The 19,260-nt window shown below is 49.7% G+C and overlaps 2 protein-coding genes across 5 annotated transcripts in view; one reads left to right on the top strand and one right to left on the bottom strand.

Moving 5' to 3' along the window:
* Positions 1-12,097, bottom strand: part of OTOF (otoferlin) — a 124,400-nt gene extending 112,303 nt beyond the window's left edge. For 2 of the 4 annotated variants that reach the window (XM_004377587.2, XM_004377588.1), the window contains exon 1: positions 11,889-12,097. In XM_004377587.2, the coding sequence (XP_004377644.1) occupies positions 11,889-11,967 (79 nt within the window). In that variant the 5' untranslated portion in view covers positions 11,968-12,097. The remainder of the gene's footprint in view (positions 1-11,888) is intronic. The other 2 variants (XM_004377590.1, XM_004377589.1) reach the window with 1 other exon arrangement.
* Positions 12,098-17,340: 5,243 nt separating this feature from the next.
* CIMIP2C (ciliary microtubule inner protein 2C) overlaps positions 17,341-19,260 on the top strand; it is a 22,197-nt gene continuing 20,277 nt past the window's right edge. Inside the window, exon 1 of the mRNA XM_004377592.1 lies at positions 17,341-17,414. Within this exon, the coding sequence (XP_004377649.1) occupies positions 17,341-17,414 (74 nt within the window). The remainder of the gene's footprint in view (positions 17,415-19,260) is intronic.

Raw genomic sequence — 19,260 nt, forward strand, 5'->3', positions numbered from 1 at the left:
CACAAGGAAAATAGTAGTCCAAAGGGCTAATGGCACATGAACAACAGCCTCCACTAGCCTAAGCCCAGAAGTAGATGGTGCCTGGGATCACAATAGAGGTCCCAGACAAAGCAGGAGAAAAATGTAGAACAAAATTCAAATTCACAAAAAAAGACCAGGCTTACTGGTCTGACAGAGACTGGAGGAACTCCGGAGACTATGGCCCCTGGACACCCTGCTAACTCGGAACTGAAGCTACTCCTGAAGTCCACCTTTCAGCCAAAGCTTAGACAGGCCTATAAAACAAACAATAACACACGTGAGGAACGTGCTTCTTAGTTCAATCAAGTATAGGAGACCAAATGGGCAACATCTGCACAAAAGCAAAGAAGAGAAGGTAGGAAGGGACAGAAAAACTGTACGCATGGACATGGAGAACCCAGGGTGGAAAGGGAGAGGGGGAGAGTGCTGACACGTAGTGGTCACATTTGTGACCAATGTCACAAAACAATTTGTGTATAAATTTTTTTAATGAAAAGTTAATTTTCTCTGTAAACTTTCACCTAAAACACAATAAAATTTTAAAAATTAAAGAACATTTAAATTTGCTCAAAGTGTTTCCTCTTGCCCCTTTCCAGTCAATTTGCATCCTCCCAGGTAAACACTACTCTGATTTCTATCACCAAAAACTAGTTTTGCCTGTTTTGCACTTCATATAAATGGTATCATACAGGATGTACTTTTTTGGTGTTTGGTTTCTTTCAGTCAATGTCATGTTTTTGGGATCCCTCTATGTTGTTGCCTATATCAATACACATATTTTTATTGTTGAGTAGTATTCCATTGTATGAATATATCACAATCTGTGTATCCATTCTCCTACTGCTGAACTTGTGGATTGCTTCCAGTTTTGGGCTGTTACAGGTAAATCTGCTGTGAACATTCTTATAACAGTCTTTGAGTGGACATACTATTTTATTTCTCTTGGAAAAATACAAACCACCAACCTTTTGGCTAGTAGTTGAGTGCTTACCCACTTGCGCCATCCAGGGACACTGAAAATTGAAATAGCACATCGAAATTCCTTTTATTGCGATTGAAATTTTTTAAAGCCAGAAAAAAAAAAAAAAATCTGGTTCATGCATCCTGCCCTAATTATGCTCTAGCCAAACTACCTAATGTTTTCTTTACACTCCTTGACCATAGGCTAAAAAAAAAAAAAAATTGCCCTTGAGTAGATTTTGACTCATAGTGACCCTATAGGACAGAGGAGAACTGCCGCATAGGGTTTCCAAGGAGCAGCTGGTAGATTCAAACTGCTGACTTTTTGGTTAGTAGCCAAGCTCTTAACCACTGTACCACCAGGGCTCTAGCCACAGGTTACTCCACTTCAAATTCTTCCTGTTGGTTCCATCTCACTGACGTAAGCCTTCTAAAGCACACGGGGAATACTTGAGACCTACTGGAACTTCTTAGGGTCAAATCAAACGGTAGAACAAAAGTGTGTTGAGGTCAGCGAGGCAGTCAAATTATGCAAATTCTTTATAACTTACTGTTTTTGAGGTAGGAAGGAAAGAGATGCAAGGAGGAAAAAGAAAATATATCACAGAACTTATTACAGTTTATCTAAAAATCATTAGTATACAGTCTGCCTAGCATGGAATGGAATGGCTTTCCCGGCCTACTGCATCCAAAAAAAAAAAGAACCTCATTGCTGTGGAGTCAATTCTAACTCACAGTGACCCTATAGGACAGGTTAGAATTGCCCCATAGAGTTTCCAAGGCTGTAATCTTTACAGAAGCAGACTGTCACATCTTTCTCCGTAGGAATGGCTGTTAACCAGCAACCTTTCGGTTAGCAGCTGAGCGAGCTAACCACGGTGCCGCCAGGACTCCTGTAAGGCCTAATGTATAGTGATCCTAAAACTACTAACAAGAAAGAACAGTACCAGAATGAGGTGTACTTCTAAACTGGTGGCAACTAACAACAGGAGTTTTTAAATACGATGAAATCCAATTTATCATTTTTTGGTGAAACTTATTTCGTGTATTAAGCGGGTGTCTTAGTTATCTAGTGCTGCTATAATAGAAATATCACAAGTAGATGGCTTTAACAAACAAATTTATTCTCTCACAGTCTAGGAGGCTGGAAGTCCGAATTCAGGGTGCCAGCTCCAGGGGAAGGCTTTCTTTCTCTGTTGGCTCTGGAGGAAGGTCCTTGTTATCAATCTTTCCCTGGTCTAGGAGCTTCTCAGCACAGGGACCCCAGGTCCAAACTAAGCAAACAAACCCTTCTGCTCTGAAAAAAATAAAACTGAAGCAAAGTCTGCTGAGCCAGTGTCTAGGAGGTGGATCAGTTCAGGCAGGAAACAGACCAGGGCCGAAAGTCAAAATGCTCACATTATATTTTCTGTCTTAGGAGACCTTTATGGAATTGGCAGTGAGAGAAACAGACCTCTGCCTGGTGCCACTTTGATAGGGCTGCAGAGTGGCCCCTTGTTGCTAAGATGACCTGGCTAACTGCTGGCTGCTCCTGCTACACTTGCAGGCAGTGCTCCTCCCTCACACTTTCATTTCATGTATGTTCTGTGTCAAGGAGTCCCTGGGTGGTGCAAGAGGTTACCGCACTTGGCTGTTAATCAAAAGTTTCAAATCCACCCAGAGGTGCCTTGGAAGAAAGGCCTGGCAATCTACTTATGAAAAATTAGCTATTGGAAACCCTATGGAGCACAGTTTTACTCTGACATACTTGAGGTTGCCATGAGTTGGAATCAACTTGAAGGCAACTGGTTTGGTCCTGTGTCAAACACTGTGCTGGCCCTGGAGAACGAGTCAAGGCACCTGTCCTGGAGGGCCCACCTGGATGGTGATGGCTCCAGGTGTTTTTACCACTTCATCTCCACGTCTGGCCGATCCAGGGTGTCAGCAACTGGCAGGAGTCCAGAGGTGGATCAACCAAGGCCCTGCCCCCCAAATGTCTGGGCCTATAAGTCACCAGGGCCACAATCTATTCCACTCTTGTCTCCCAGAGCCCCAGAATACTGCAGCATGAGTAGCCCTGTAATAATCAGAATAATCCTTCGATTTCTATGTTGTTGTTTTTATTAGGTGCCGTCGAATTGGTTCTGACTCATAGTGACCTGACATACAACAGAATGAAACACTGCCCAATTCTGTGCCATCCTCATAATTGTTGCTATGTTTGAGCCCCTTGTTGCAGCCGCTGTGTCAATCCATCTTGTTGAGGGTCTTCTTCTTTTTTTGCTGACCTTCTATTTACCAAGAATGATGTCCTTCTCCAGGGACTCATCCCTCCTGATAACATGTCCAAAGTACGTGAGACAAAGTCTCACCAACCTTGCTTCTAAGGAGCATTCTGGCTGTTCCTCTTCCAAGACAGATTTGTTTGTTCTTCTGGCAGTCCAAAGTATATTCAAAATTGCTTGCCAACACCATAATTCAAAGACATCAATTCTTCTTTGGTCTTCCATTTGTATAGCATGTTACAATTTGTGGAGCCTTTCACATATATTGCCTTTCTCATTTGATCCCCAAAACATTCCTATAAAAAATCAGGCACATCGCACCTTCTCCATAACCTTCCCTTACCACCCAGATTCCCAAACCACTGGGCCTCAATCACCTTCCTGGGCAACCACTTTACTGAGCCAAATTTCCAGCTTCCTGCTGGACATTTTCACTAGAATGATTCATAGGCACCTGGGGCAGAACAAGCACATCCCATTTGTGCTCTTCCTGTGTGCTCTCTGTCTCCATCAGTGGCCTCATGTTCACCCAACTAACCAAGTGCCAGATTCAGAGCAGCCTTGTGGTTGTCCTCTCCCTCACATCCCACATCCAAGTAATCATCAATTTCAGTGCTGCTAGGTGGCACAGTGGTTGAGAGCTATGGCAAGCTATGGCAAGCTATGGTTGCTAACCAAAAAGGTCGACAGTTTGAATCCACTAGTGGCTCCTTGGAGACCTTATGGAGCAGCTCTACGCTGTCCTGTAGGGTTGCTATGAGTCGGAATTGACTCGACAGCCATGGGTACCTCCTCTCCAGGAGTCCCTGGGTGGTGCAAACATTTAACACGCAAAGCTGCTAACTGAAAGGTTGATGGTTTGAGTCCACCCAGAGGTGTCTCAGAAGAAAGGTCTGGAGATCTACTTATGGAAAATCAGCCGTTGAAAACCCTATGGAGCACAGTTCTACTCAGACATACATAGGGTCACTATGAATCGGAATCAACTTGATGGCAATGGGTTTACCTCTCTCTGAATGCTGACCGTCTTCCTCCCTGCATCCCCGCAGCCTACTTGCTGGGGTTCTCAGCCCCTGCCTCTGCTACTGCCGGGCTTCCTCACTGGGCTCCTCACCTCCTGTCCTGCCCTCCAGGGTATTCTTTCCAAAACCAGATCTCAGCGTCCCATTCTCCTGCCAAGAACTTTGGTGCCTCCCATTCACTTACAAACCAGAGTCCACACTCCACAGTGTGGCACTGAAGACCCTCTGTGATTGGGCCTTCACCTTCTAGCCTCCCCTCTACCCTGCTCCTGCTGTGTCCTATGCTCCAGCCCCAGCCAATACCACTGCTCCCCAAATGCCTGATGCATCTCCACACCACTGCATCTGTGCGTATGTCATCCCCTCTGTCTGGAATGGCCTTTCATGGGGTTTGTTCCTGCCAAAATACTATGATCCTTCAACCGTTAGCTTAAATATCATCCCATCTTCCCTGCTCAGTAAAAACTACCCCCCTGTCCCTGCCTGCTTCTCGGGCTTCATCTGGTTGGCTCTGATGCAGCCAGGGTGGCCATCTTTCAGCTTCACCAATGTAGCTTGCTGCTCTTACCTGTCTTCAATACGCTCTTCCTCCATCTTTTCTTAACCAACCCACTCACCCTCTCAGGGTGGCCTTCCAGACCCCTTGGTCTAGGTGGTTTTCCTTGTCCACCTGAACACCTGTATCCTCCCTTCTGTCATACTCAACACACTCCCGATGACTTGTGCAATGTTTGTCTTCCCCTTGAGGACAGGAATCAAGTCTGCCTCATTAACTGCTATCACCTTATTGCCTAGAATAGCGACTGGCACATAGCTGTCCCTCAGAGAATAACTACTACCTGGATAAATGAAAGAATGACTGAAGGAATGATTAAATACTTGCTTTAATTTTACTGGCAGTGTAAGGAACCCACAAAACAGGTTGAAATACAGCTTTTAATAAACTGAAAAACAATTATGACATTTATGAGACAGTAGGAGCCCTGGTGGTGCAGTGGTTAAGAGCTTGGCTGCTAACCAAAAGGTCAATAGTTCAAATCCACCAGCCACTCCTTGGAAACCCTATAGGGCAGTTCTACTCTGTCCTATAAGGTTGCTATTGTGTCGCTATGAGTCAGCATCGACTCGACAGCAGTGGGTTTGGGTTTGTTTTATGAGATAATTAGAAATATTATCACTGACTGAATATTTGATGATACTAAGGAATTATTGTTAAATTTTTAGGAGTGATATAGTATGTTATGTGGTCTTTTTTTAAAGAGTCCTTATCTTTTGTAGCTATGTACTGAATATTTCCAGATGAAATGGTATGATGCTTAGGATTTGCTTCAAAGCAATTTGGGGTGGAGAGTAGATGGGTACAGATGACAGAAGATTGACCACGGCTTGGTGGTTGTTGAAGCTGGATGCGGGGGCATGGGGGTCATTATACTACTCTCCTTACTCATATATATTTGAGGCTTTCCATTATAAAAAGTAAAAAGAAAAAAAAAAAAAAAGGAACCAGGACTGGGGTATAGAGAGATGCAGCTTTTATCTTATCAGTGAAGGTGCAAAGATAATCAGGGCTTCACAATTCAGGGAAATTGTTTGCAAGTCTGTTTTTGAGTACATTTCCAGCAGCATTTTTGCTGAGGGTCTTTGTAGCAGAAGACAGTTTCACAGTCATTTCCATATCATAAAAACACATGCCTCTTACCAAGCAGAAAGCCTGGGGAATTCTCGGTGTGCTCTGCCTGCTTTCAGCGGCGTCTGCCTCGGCTTGCTCTGGGCAGGAACAGGGTGGGCCTTAGGCAGGGAAGATTTCCACCTGGGGGTGTGTGTAGGGGTGCCCTGTGTGTGCTGGGACGAGGGGAGGGTGCAGGGTACATCCCTTGGGTCGATAGCCTTCCGTGGACTGCAGAGGTTGTCCCAAGGGTCCTCTCTATCTGTTGCCTCACAGGGGGCAATGCCCCACCCCCTGCAGAAAAGGAGGTGCTAGGCTGGGCCAGAGTCCATAGACAGGCCCAGCCATCCAAGCAGCATCTGAGGAGTGGGAGCACTGGGATATTCTGCCTCATTTACCAGGGATAGCAAAGAAGTTTCCAGACAGGTATCATCAAAAAAGAGAGCTCCTTCCTTTTGTGGGGAAAACAAATGTAATTTGGAGTCTGAGGTGGCCCCTGGAGCCAGCAGTGGGGGGGGTCTTGTCCCCAGCACCCAGTCAGAGGCCCCCACCTCCACCCAGCACACAGTCACCCTTCTGGCCCCACGCTCCTTTCCTAGCTTATCTCCCTCAACTCACTTCCTGCACCCTCTGCTCCAGCTAAACCTAGTGGATCCCCAGTCACTCTACACAAATGGGTTTTCCCTCTTCTAGCCTCTGTTCCAAGGAGCCCCGGTGGTGTAGTAGTTAAAGTGCTCAAAGTGTTTGGCTGCTAACAGAAATGTCTGCAGTTCAAACCCACCAGCCACTTCATGGAAGAAAGATGTGGCAGTCTGCTTCCATAAAGATTACAGTGTTGGAAACCCTATGGGGCAGTTCTACTCTGTCCTATAGGGTCACTATGAGTTGGAATGGATTATTGACAGCAGTGGGTTTGGTCCTGTCAGTCCCTCCCCCAGAATGGCTTCCCCTTCCCCCAACAACCTTCCTCACCCCTCCTTCTGCATCTCCAAACCAGGCAGCTTATTCAAGATCCAGCTTAAATGCTTCCCCTTCCGCCTCCTCTTTTCCTTTAATGAAGCCTTCCCTGATTCCTGGGTTCTCAAAGGGCAAAGGGCTAACTGAAAGTCTGGAAGTTCAAGTTCACCCAGAGACACCTCAGAAGAAAAGCCTGGCAATCTACTTCTGAAAAATCAACCATTGAAAACCCTATGAAATATAGTTCTACTGTGACACACAAAGGGTCGCCAAGCATTAAAACTGACCCAACAGTGGTGGTGGTTCCCTGATCTCCGTAGCACCAAGTAAGCTGCTGTCCTCTGAGCACTGTGGCTGTCCTCCGCGTCACCCCTTGGCCCTCTTCTGTCCTGTATTGTGTTTCTACTGTGTTTGCGCAAGTTCTTTCTCCCCTATCGGATTGTGAGACCTTGGTTTATGTTTTAAGGCCCCGCCCTGTCGTGTGAGCGCACGTGCAGCAATGCTCAGGAAGAGCACGTTCAATGAAGGGCATGGCCACGCGCAGCCTGTTGCTTATGACCTGTGGGCTGGAGCTGGACTTTCTGGCATTTGCCTCTGGGCTGGGGCTGATTATTGGAGAGAGTGTGGGCCAGCGTTTTTGGCTCTTGGCTCCTGAGGCCTCTTCTAGCCCCTTTATCCTCTCTGGATAGAAAGCTGAGGGATAGGAGTTCACAATTGGGGAAACTGAGCCAAAGTGTGGCAGTGCAGCGGTGGAAGGAGAACTTAAACCCACTCAACAGGCCATTTCTTATACATTTTGATGGTCAGGCCCAGCACTCAGCCCAGGGCTCAATATGGATGGCTAAGATCTGATCCTGGCCTGCCTTGAACGTTTCAGAAGTTAATGCAGCATACAGAAATGTGGCTGATTTCTAAAACACAAAGTGCCACAGCAGACTTGTAGGAGGAGCGTATACGAAATACTGGGAGGCAAGGGGGAAAACTTCACAGAGGAGGTAACATATGAGCTGGGCCTTGAAGGCTGAGCAGGATTAAGGGGAGTTCTCCAGGTGAAGGGTGGGAGTCATTCTAGGCAGAAGAAATGCAGTGTCTGTAGGTTTGGAGGTGTGAAAGGGCTCGGCACATTAGGGGAATGGCGGGAAGTTCAGTGTAGTGGGAACATAGTAGGGGTGGGAGTTGGGGGTAGAGTGAGGAGAGAAGCAAGAAGGATGAAAAGTCAGCTGGGTCAAGGGGGAAGGCTTGAAAAAGCAAACCTTTGTGTCAATTACCAAGTGAGTTACTCCAGGTGAATTACCTGGAGATCAGATCCAGACATCGCCTGTCTCACACATGAAATACCCCAAACCAAAGTTTTGGCAAGAAGGCTCAGTCTCCTCTGGAGCACCCAGAGCCAGCCTGGGAAGGGTACTTATGCTTGGGGCCCTGGAGGGGATTAAGCAATGAACAGAAGGTTGGACTAGAAGAACTTGGAGGCTTTTCCTACCCTGCGTTTCGTGGCTTTATGATTGATGGTGGGAATTATTTAAGGAGCTGGAAAAGGACAATCCCAAGCTAATACAGCCTCCCTTTGGGTAGTGACTTGTAGTGACCTGTGGTCAAGATGGCTCCTTCCCAGACAGCCCACTCTAGACTCTTGCTGCAGGCCTCTGAGTTAAATTGGAATTGTCTCCATCTTAGTAATGGGAAACTGAGGTCCCCAGGCCCCATGGCCTGCATGCATGACTGGGAATGGAGTCCAAGCCTTCTGGTGCCTTGTTCAGGCTTCTTTGCCTCCTGCTTGACCCAGTGAGGCTGTAACTCCTGGAGGTCAGGTCTGGGTCTTCTTTACCTCCATGGTCCAGGCCTAGCCTGGGGCTTGGACAGAGAAGACGCCCAGGTCACAAATATTGGCAAGTTTGGTGAATGAATGAACACGGGCAGGACCACATTAAGATGGCTGTTGGTGCAATAAGAGCTGAGAGCTAGAGACAGAGCTGGGCAGTGAGTAGTGAGCGAGCCTGAGAGTGGAGTGACTGACTCACCTGGGGCACTAAGGAAAGAAGGGAATCCAGGCATAAAGCTGGCCTCTCCAGGCCCACGTGGGAATAGATGTCTCAGGGGCAGTCTGCTCCAGGTCTGGATTCTGCAGAACATCTTAGTTGGGGGCCCCTACAGAGCAGAGGCCAGGCCCGACTTGCCTACTCCTAGCGGAGGCCCTCAGATGTGCTCTCCTCTCCTCTTCGTACCTTACATGGTGCCCCTACCCTCATACCTGACTGACAGAGAAGGAAGTGGGCTGGAAAGAAGTCTCAGGAGCCAGCAGTTGTACCCAAGGAGAAATGGAATGTCTACCTCACAAACACATCAGCCATTTGAATGTTTTTTTCCTCAGAGTCTTCCGTATCTATTGCTTACTGCAGCAACTGATGAGGTAGGTGCTATTATCATGTCCATTTTACAGATGAGGAAACCGAGGGCCAGAGAGACGAAGTAAGTGGCAGAACCCAGGTACGACCCAGGGCATCTGACCTCGTATCTGGAGCTTTCTCTACCACAGCCCTGTAGGGCTCTTTCCTAAGTGTCCTGGATGGCACAGAACAGAAAATCAAGCTGTATCTCAATCAGCTGGTCTGGTCTACTTGGGGCCATTACCAACGGGCACAACCTGCGAGGGGCTACCTAACCCAACTCAAGGGATTTGGAAGCTCAGGGCCAGCATCTCCTTCTGACAGCTTGCCAGTTTCTCTTTTCTTCCTGTAGCTTGTTTGTTTCGACAACAATAGAGATGTTAAATTGTTGTTAGTGTTGGTCTTTTGGGATGTCTATAGTTGTCACCTGCTAGATGCAGCAGGCAAATGGCTCAGGCATCTCTGGTTGTTATAAACAACCCTTTGTAGAAACCTGCTTGCCATCTGTCTATTCCTGCCCCTAACCCCCTCCCCAGGAGCTGCCTATAGTCACCACCTGCAAATGTTGAGCTTCGAGGTGGATTTCTCCACTTAGTTCAGGGGGCATGGTTTGCAAATAGGCTACCCTCTGTGTGGCCATCTGAGGCTGGAGTGCCATGATGACTGCCCAGTGGAAGGAAGAGGAGGGTGTCAGATAAGACAGGTGCTCACCCTCAGTTGACCTAACAGGAGATAAAGGAGCTTGCAGGGTTGAGCAGTCAGGACTGGGAGTGAGATCCTGAGAACTGGGGCCCCCATGACTCATCCCCTCCACTAATGCCATGCAGATCTCTTTACGACCGTGCCTTGATTGCTCTGTCTGCAAAATGGGACTGGACTTGTGCAGCCTAGGACTGTCCTGTCACAGCTGCAATAACATAGTGACCTGTAGCTCAACAGTCCACAGCTGTGGTGTCTGTTGAGCATAGGGACATGTTTTGCAGGTGAAAGCATGCAGTTGCTTTTTCTAAAGCCAGGATGAGCCAGCAGATGGCATGTGGAGGTCCGGGGTGCTACAGAGAAAGCCGTCATTGGGCTGCTGTGGGAAGCAACAGGCAGCCTGCAGACCCCTTAATCTCCCCTCCTGCCTGAACTGCTTCTGCCAGCAGAGACATTGCACTGCCCCCCTGCCTGTCCCTCTGAACAAGGGACAACTCATGGCCTCATGCCAAGAGCTGGCCCAACTGAGGGGGTGATGTAGGTGCCTGGGGCTCCTGCTCAAGAGTTGTAGGAAAGGCTGGTGGACAGGATGCTGAGCCCCAGCCCCAGGGTCTCACCTGTCCCTTCTGACAGAGGTGCAGCTGTGGTGTCCAGCCTGGGCCCCAGATGCTCACTTTGCTCTTTAAATGGTAGGGTGCTCTCCGCTGCTCCCCCACTACCCAACCCCCACCCTCAGACTCCTCTCTGGGGAGAAACGGCCATGTCTAGTGAGGGGTGCTCTGGCCTTTGGTCAAAGACAGCCTGTCACAGAGGGCTGGGCTGTGGGCAGGCAGGGAGGTATAGGTGGGTGGGTCAAAGGCAGAGGTAAAGCTGCCCTGCCTCTCCCTACCTCAAACCCTCCAGGGGCTCCCCACCATCCTCAGAGTGAGGTCCAGCCTTGCCTCCTTGGCTCTGCCTGTCTCTTCTCCCTCAGGGCTCCAGCCTCACCCAGGGTCCATCAGTGTCTGCACGCCAGCTCATCGCCCAGCCTTGCTGCATGCTGTTCCCTCTGCCTGCTCTTTCCTCCTCTCCCATCCTGCTCTCTCCTGCTGGGCCCTCAGCTGAGATGTCTCCTCCTCCTGGCAGCCTTCCTTTACCACCTCATCCCTCCTCCTGGGTTAGAGTGCAGCTGTACTTGTCCCCATCCTGGCTGTATCCCACACCCTGTCATACTTGTCTGCTCACTGGTCCTCCTTCCCCAGATTGTGGGCTCCTTGAGGGCAGGGCCTAGGTCACATTCAGCTTTATATTCCCAGAGCCCAGCCTCGACACATAGGAGGTCCTGCTACGTGGTGGCTGAGTGCACGAGTGGGGACGAGGAGAGAAGGAACAGAGGAGAGGCCAGGGGGGCTCATGGGGTCCCTGCCTCAGGGTCAGGAATAGATCTGAGAGAGGCCAGGCCAGAAGTACCCCCATTGTGCCAGGGACCAGAGAGCTCCTTGCTGGCCTGGTGTCTAGGAGCCACCCTGGATCTGCCAGGGGCCAGATCCCACCCCGACCCTGTGCCCAAAGGAAACCAATCTCTAGGAGGGGGAAGGGAGGAGAAATGGACTCAGACTTGGTGCCCCTGAGCCCAGTGGGTGGGCTCCCTGCCTCTTTCATCCACAGAAGCACCTGCAGCCAGAGGACTCCCCATCTCTCCAGAGCACTGGGGGTTTGTGAGTGTAAGGAGAGATGACAGATAACAAAACACAGGGGGCCCTTCACATTCAAGGAACCAGCATGGCCAGGCAGGCCAGGGGTGGATGGCTAGCCATGGAAAGCCAGGGGCCCAGATCCACTGAGAACTTTTCCCACCCACCCTCCCAGCCCTGCCCTGGTCCTGTCATCCTCCAGAGAGGGGGCAGACCCCTTAACACAGGGGCTTCCCTACCTCGGAAGGTCACTTTGGCAATCCGGTCGCCCTTGCCCCGCAGCTCCGTGACGGTCTTGAGGTGAACGAGCAGGGCCATGCTGGTGTGGAGAGCCTGGGCATGCCAGGCGGTAGCAGCCAGGGAAGGAGCAAGCCAGAGCCAGAGGAGCGAGTGGCTCACATGCCTCCTCTGCCTCGCCTCCTCCTCCTCCTCCTCCTCCCACGCCCCCTCTGATGCTGCCCACAGAGACCCAGGCAGCTGAGCCGAGCTGCTCCTTCCAGCCACTCACAGAGACTCACAGCCCTGCAGCCCCCGCCTCTCCAAGTTGTCCGCCCAGTGTGTGTGTGTGTGTGTGTGTGTGTGTGTGTGTGTGTGGTACGCACCCAGTGTGCAGACACAGTCAGAATTCATTATTCAGCAGCCACTGTCTCCTAGATAAAGCGCTGCCCAGCTTCAGGTGTCTTCTCCCAGACCTTCGGGTGGAGGCTCCTGCCCACCCCGCGGCAATGCTCTGCTTCCCAGCTGCTAAGCAATCTCATGGGAGTGGGCATGAGCCTAGGTAGGACACCCCTTCCCACCGGGAAAGAAGGAACTTTGCACTCTGTGTGCACGGGAAGATGGACAGTTGCACTGGTGTTTTCTGGGTGATCCACACCTCCCACACAATTAAATTGGCCACACCTGGCCACTGGTGCCCACGAGGCTTGAGGAACCTGGGTGGGCCAGGCCTGGCTGCTCTGGCTGGGTCCTATGTAGAAATTCCAACCCTGAGCTCCCCAGCTGGAAATCAGGATCTAGCAGGCAACTACAAGGCTCTGCTTGGTGGCTGGTCCCGTAGAAATGGGAGCTCAAGTGTTTAGGGTCTTAAGAGAGGGAGGGGAGTGTGCTTGCCCACCCACCCCATGAAAGAAAGGTCCTGCCTCTCCGCCCTGGGATCACTGGCTCTGAATCTCAGGAGGCCGGGAGAATGGGGTGCTGCTGGAGGGGAGCTCAGGAACCAGGCTAACCGTGATTGTGAAGACTACCACCACCACCATCTGCCGTTGAGTCGATTCCCACTCACGGCGCCACCGTGTGTGTTAGAATAGGACTGTGCTCTGTAGGGTTTTCAATGGCTGATTTTTTGGAAGCAGATCGCTAGGTCTTTCTTTCCAGGTGGACTCGAATCTCCAACCTATCCATTAGCAGCCTAGCACTTAACCCCTTGCACCCCCAGGGACTCCGTGAAGGCATGGAAGGCTATGTTCTACTAAGAGCAGTGTTTAAAGATGAAGAGGGCTGACGGTGGGGAGATGGGCTGACGTTTGGTTTCCAGCAAGAGCTTTAGAGCTGTCAGGCCTGCTTCTCTAATCAGCTGCCTGGGGCTAGGGGAAAGGTATGAAGGGATGTCTATGGCAGAATTTCCAAGAACCAAAGGGGAACTACTCCCTCCTTTCTTCCAGCAACATACCCCAGGAGGGGCTCAGCGAGGAAGGGGCCCCAGGGGCTGGAACCCTTTGCACACTTGCTGTTGCCATTTGCTCTCCAGGGAATGCCCCTCCTCTCCAAACCTCCTCTGTCTTAGTTATCTAGTGCTGCTGTAACAGAGATACCCCAAGTGGATGGCTTTAACAAACAGAAGTTTATTTTCTCACAGTCTAGGCTAGAAGTTCAAATTCAGAGTGCCAGCTCCAGGGAAAGGCTTTCTCTCTCTGTCAGCTCTGGGGGAAGGCCCTTGTCATCAATCTTCCCTTGGTCTAGGAGCTTCTCAGCACAGGGACCCCAGGTCCAAAGGACATGCTCTGCTCCTGGCTGTTCTTTCTTGGTGGTATAAGGTCCCTCTCCTCTCTGCTCGCTTCTTTCTTTTATATCTCAAAAGAGATTGACTCAAGATACAACCTAATCCTGTAGATTCTGTCCTGCCTCATTAACATAACTGCCTCTAAACCTGCCTCATTAACATCATAGAGGTTAGGATTTACAACACATAGGATAATTACATCAAATCACAAAATGGTGGACAACAACACAATACTGGGAATCGTGGCCTAGCCTCGTTGACACACATTTTAGGGGGACACAATTCAGTCCATAACACTCTCCCTCTGCCTTCTTGGCCTGACCAACTTTTGCTCACTCTGGACTCAGCTCAACGGGTGCCTATTCCTGGAAGTTGCCTCTGCACTGGGTTAGGGGCCTCCTCGGTGCTGCCCCTGCCCTCTCCTCTCATTGCATCATGGGGCTGCTCCGCTTGCTTCTCCTCCTGCTGAATGTGTGGCCCTGGGGCATAGCATCTTTGCAGCCCCAGAGCCTCATCCCCATGCATAGTAGGATACCCAATAAATGTTGACAGGATAAAAGGGTGATCATGGTGACCTAGCTGGAACAGGGTCTAAAGGTTAAAAAAGAGAAATATTTGAGCTGCATAGGGTTTTCTTGGCTGTAATCTTTACAGAAGCAGATCGCCAGGCCTTTCTGACAGGGTGCCACTGGGTAGGTTCAGAATTGCCAACCTTTTGGTTAGCAGCAGAGAGCAAACTGTTTTCACCATCCAGGGACCTTACAACAAGAGATTAAACCAAAAACCAAACCCGTTGCTGCCAAGTCGACTCACAGTGACCCTAAAGGACAGAGTAGAACTGCCCCCATTGGGTTTCCAAGGAGCAGCTGGTAGATTCGAACTGCTAACCTTTTGGTTAGCAGCCAAGCTCTTAACCACTTCACCACCAGGGCTCCCAATAAGAGGTTACCCCTTCAAATTCTATAGCCTTCTTCTTCCCTCTTCTAGATGTTTCCATGCTACTTTGCTTGCTGTTTCCTTCTTATTATGTTCTTTTTCCAACTCCCTTTTTTCTTCCCAGCCTCCTGTTCTCCTCTCTCACTTTTATCTAACTATATTGAATTTAAGAATATTTTAGGATATTGTATTTATTGAATACAAGTGAATGTGTAAATTTTTTTTAAAATTAGATAATTCAGTGTCTCTTCCAAAAAAGACTAAATTCATTAGCATTTCCATTGTGAGGTCAGCAGGTAATCTGTGTTTGTATGGCTCTCTGGAAGTTTCCTCCCAAACAAAGGGGGTAAATTTTATGAGGCCTCTTACAGATCGGTGCATCTTCAGGAAAAAGCCCACAAACCTTCCCTGGGCAAGGCATTGGGCTTTTCTGAACCTCAGTTTCCACAACTATAAAATGATAGCAATTCCACCCTGTCAACACCCATCACACCTCAGCTGAGCCAGCGTGGGCATCTCAGGGGCCCAACTGACCTTTCTGAAACCTAAGCCAGATCCCACATTTTGTCACTCTCCTGACTGATACCCATTTGGGTAACTCTTAGTATATCCTTTATTCAACAAACGTTTACTGCACTCATTCTCCTGTCTGGTGCAGGGATGGAGATCACACAGTACAGTACCTTGTGCAGAACAGACAGACGGATAAGAACACAGATCATCACAGCACAGGCTCGTGGATACCACGAGCAAGGCTCAGTGGCTCAGAGGCCAGGAATGGGGCAAAGGAGGGCACTCTATCTTGTCCAGGGACGTTAGGAAAGCCTTTCCAGAGTGTGTGACACCTGAGCAGAGGGTTTTTTGTTTAACAGCTTTTATTTTTCTTATTGTAACACATGCTCCACATGGAGAATTTAGAAAAATGCAGACATGAATGTATTTTGAAGAGTCGGTGGGAATTCCTTCCCCCTAGTTTGCAACCAGTCCTTTACCTCCAGCTCCTTTTCCTCCTCAGACCTCGGTTTTTCTGCTTTTTGCTCCTGTTGGAAGCCTACGGTCCTTCTCCTCCAATTTCACTGTTATCTATCAGAGTCTTTAGAAGATTCTGGTTGCAACAGCATCCTGTGAACTCATTAGTGTCTGTGGTCTTCATCAGCTGCCATTTACAGAGTCAAACTGTGAAGGTAACACTTCTCCCAGATCTGCATCCATGGGGATGAAATGAGACTGGGAAAAGCAACTGTAAACTGCAGAGCGTTGTTATTAATACCAGGACTGCTGCACGGTGAGGGGGCAGGGGCTGGGTCCAAGTCATGAAGATCATCAGCAGGTTGGAAGCTAGCACCACCCCCACTGACAACCTAAAGTGCTGGCCCTCTCTACACACCTCCCAGGGCTGGTGTGAGGGTCATTGGAGAAATTCCAGATTTGGAGGCACCAGACAGTTACACCCTCAACGTACTACCATGTAGTTGATTCCAACTCCTGGCAACCCCGTGTGTTACAGAGTAGTACTGCTCCATAGGGATTTCTTGGCTGTAACCTTTATGAAAGCAGATCGCCAGGACTTTCTACCACAGCATTGCTGGGTGGGTTCCAAGCATCATCCTTTAGGTTAGCAGTCGATGGCAAACCATTTGTGTCACCCAGGGACCTTAGTCACTCCCTAGGGAGCCATCACGTGGGCCTTCAGAAGGTTTGCTCTCTGACAAACGCCTCAACGCTTGTGGAATCACCTGGGCCTGACTGACCTGAGGAACTGGGCTCAAATGTAAACCACGCAGCCAGAGTTTTTCCCAATTTGCTTTTTGCCCCTTATAAAACTATTTTTGTGGACTTGTTTGAGGGACAATATGAGATGAAAAGGCAGTTTCCACGGAGAGACAAGATTTATGAAAAAAATGCCCACCCTCTCCCCCAACACACAAAACCCGTTGCTGTCAAGTCGATTCCAACTCATAGCAACCCTACATGACACAGAGTAGAACTGCTCCATAGGGTTTCCAAGTAGCGCCTGGTGGATTTGAACTGCTCATCTTTTGGTTAGCGGCCTTAGGTCTTCACCGCTACACCATCAGGGTTTCTTCAGCAACACACATGCACTTGAATTAACAGAACCTTCTGGGCAAATACGCCAAGCAGGGCACACTGCGGGGCCGCTCGCGGAGCCCCCCACCCCCGCCCAATCTCCCCTTGGAGCCTCCTTGGGCCTCGATGGCCACTCCAGCCACCAGGCTGAACCGCGGTGGGGCTGCTTCCCTCTGCGTGGCCTCCACGTCTGCACCGACACTTCCCGCCATAGCGTTCCAAGCCTAGTCACCGAGTCCCGTGCCGGAACAAAACGATCCTTGGGCAGATCCAGCCGGGCCTCTCCACCCGGTTTCTACATTCCGAACCGCACCTGGGCCTCACGACCACCCTACCCCCGCCCCCGGCAGGCAGTAAAGCAGACTGATGAGTCCATTTTTGGGTGCGACAGCTGAGGCTTCGGTGGGAGCCGCGATTTGCAGGGTCACACGAGAGAGCACTTGGAGATGAGGAGGCATCTTCTGGGCGCGCCCGTGGGGCTGCTCTGGGTAGGGGCCGGGGAGGAGGGTGCAGTCCCACCAAAAGGCGGCCGCGGCGCGGGACAGGACCGCTCCGACCCTGACTCGCGTTGCCAGGCGCGCGGTTGCCAGGTGACCCGCGCGGGCTGTTTACCATCCGGCGCAGAGCTCGGGGGCGCCGTGACTCGCTGCGCGCTCGCCGCACCCACCATGGCCTCTCGTAGCGCGGGCACCCTACTGACCGAGTTCAATGCCGTCTACGTGCCCCCCGGACTCATGCCCGGGTAAGGCCGCCACGCACTCAGGCCCCACCTGAACCTGATGTCAGAGCCCCTGGGGGTGATCCCTATCCTAGCCTCCTAGTCTCCGCAAATACCCTCTTCCGCAGTCCAGACTCTGCCAGGACACCCTTTGGGTTTGATGGGAAAGGTACCCCGGTGCGCCAGTTTTTCGCCTGGTTTGCTGTTCTTCTTGGGGGATTGCGCGCTCTCAGAGCAGGCAGATTCTCCTTCTCAGGAAGTCGGTCCGTGGCAAGTGCAGGGGATGAGAGGGGGATGCGATAACCCAGCGGGGAGCGAAACCAGTCCTGCATAACGAGACCTCCCTTCAGAAGTGGGATCAGGGTCCTTGGAAGAAGGAGGATATGGAGACGCTCTTGGGGTTTGGTATTTGGAGAAGTCCAGGCAAGGCAGACTGGAGCGCATGGCAAGAGCGTGAAAATTCTGGAGAATTGAGCAGGCTCTTTGGCCCCAGCACAGTGCGGGGCACCCAGGATTCGTGCAGGATTGGAACTTGTTGGTTGAAGGAGTGAGGGAGGCGGGATGGGCGCCCTCTGGAAGAATCTAGCAAGGTAGGACCTGCGGTCGTTAATCTTAAGTAGTACACACTGTCCGCTGGACTTCGTGGTGGGTCCTTTCACTAATCTCACACAGTCCTCCCAGAATTTTGACTTTGAAAGTTTCCTAGCCCACAGAGCTGCTTTGCCTTTGGCATTTTCAGATGCAGGGTCAAGTTTACCTTTACTTTCTCTGGATGCTTTCAAACTCCAGACATCTAAGCTGCAAGCCTTCCTTTCCATTCTTTGGCCCTTTCTCCCAAAGTGTCACAGATTTCCGGCCCCAAACTTCTCTTCCAGGGTATAAAATGATCTTATCTCTCCCACGAGTCAGTGTGGTCACTGGGGCAAGAGACTGGATGCTGAGAAGCACCCTGCATAGTAGCAGCAAATCTGTATAGACTAAATGAGTGAATGAATGAATTAAATTGATGTCTTGAGACTTCTGCAGGCCAGTCTGCTTTTGGGTGAAAAAAAAAAACAACACATATGTCTTTTGCAAACTGAACATATTGCAAAATGAAGAAAAGACTACATATAGCACATTTTGTATGAAGTTTGGAGTGCTGTGAAACAGAATAAGCAAGACACTGAAGGGTTGTAATTTTAAAATCATTTCTGGAGACTGTGCACACAGAATTAGCCCAGTAAGTAACTAAGGGCTGGTGCTGCTATGGTTTTAATCTGGCCCATTTGTGGACAGGACCTTTCTCTGGGCCTTGGAGAGCCCCAAAACTACTTTCGTTCTCATCAAACAAAGCTGATTTACCAGATCCTGGTAATTTCCTGAAGCCAAGCTGGCTGTGTTAGAGAAGGAAGGTGACTTAGAATTTTCACATTAATTCTTTCATTCATTGGGGCATTCATGTGATAAAGATGTGTGGAATGTGTTAAAATGTTGGGGAGACAAAGGCAAACAAGTAGGGGGCTCTCCTCAAGGGGCCCTCGGTCTGGTATAAATACATAAGGTTTAGTTCAGATCCATCTTTGCAGCCATGGATAGTGGCATTTACGCCACATTCTGGATGTTCACCATGAGGTTTGGTTTTACATGTTGACATTTTTTTTTATTGTACTTTAGATGAAGGTTTACAGAACAAATAGTTTTTCTTTAAACAGTCAGTACACGTACTGTTTTATGACATTGGTTAACAACCCCGCGACATGTCAACACTCTCCCTTCTCGACCTTGGAGGACCTTTTTTTGGTGAAAATATACATAGCCAAAGTTACACCATTTCAAAAATTTCTACATGTACATACAATTCAGTGACATGGATTACATTCTTCCAGTT

This window comes from Trichechus manatus, unplaced genomic scaffold (assembly GCF_000243295.1).
Source record: "Trichechus manatus latirostris isolate Lorelei unplaced genomic scaffold, TriManLat1.0 scaffold00052, whole genome shotgun sequence".
In the NCBI taxonomy this organism is placed as follows: Eukaryota; Metazoa; Chordata; class Mammalia; order Sirenia; family Trichechidae; genus Trichechus; species Trichechus manatus.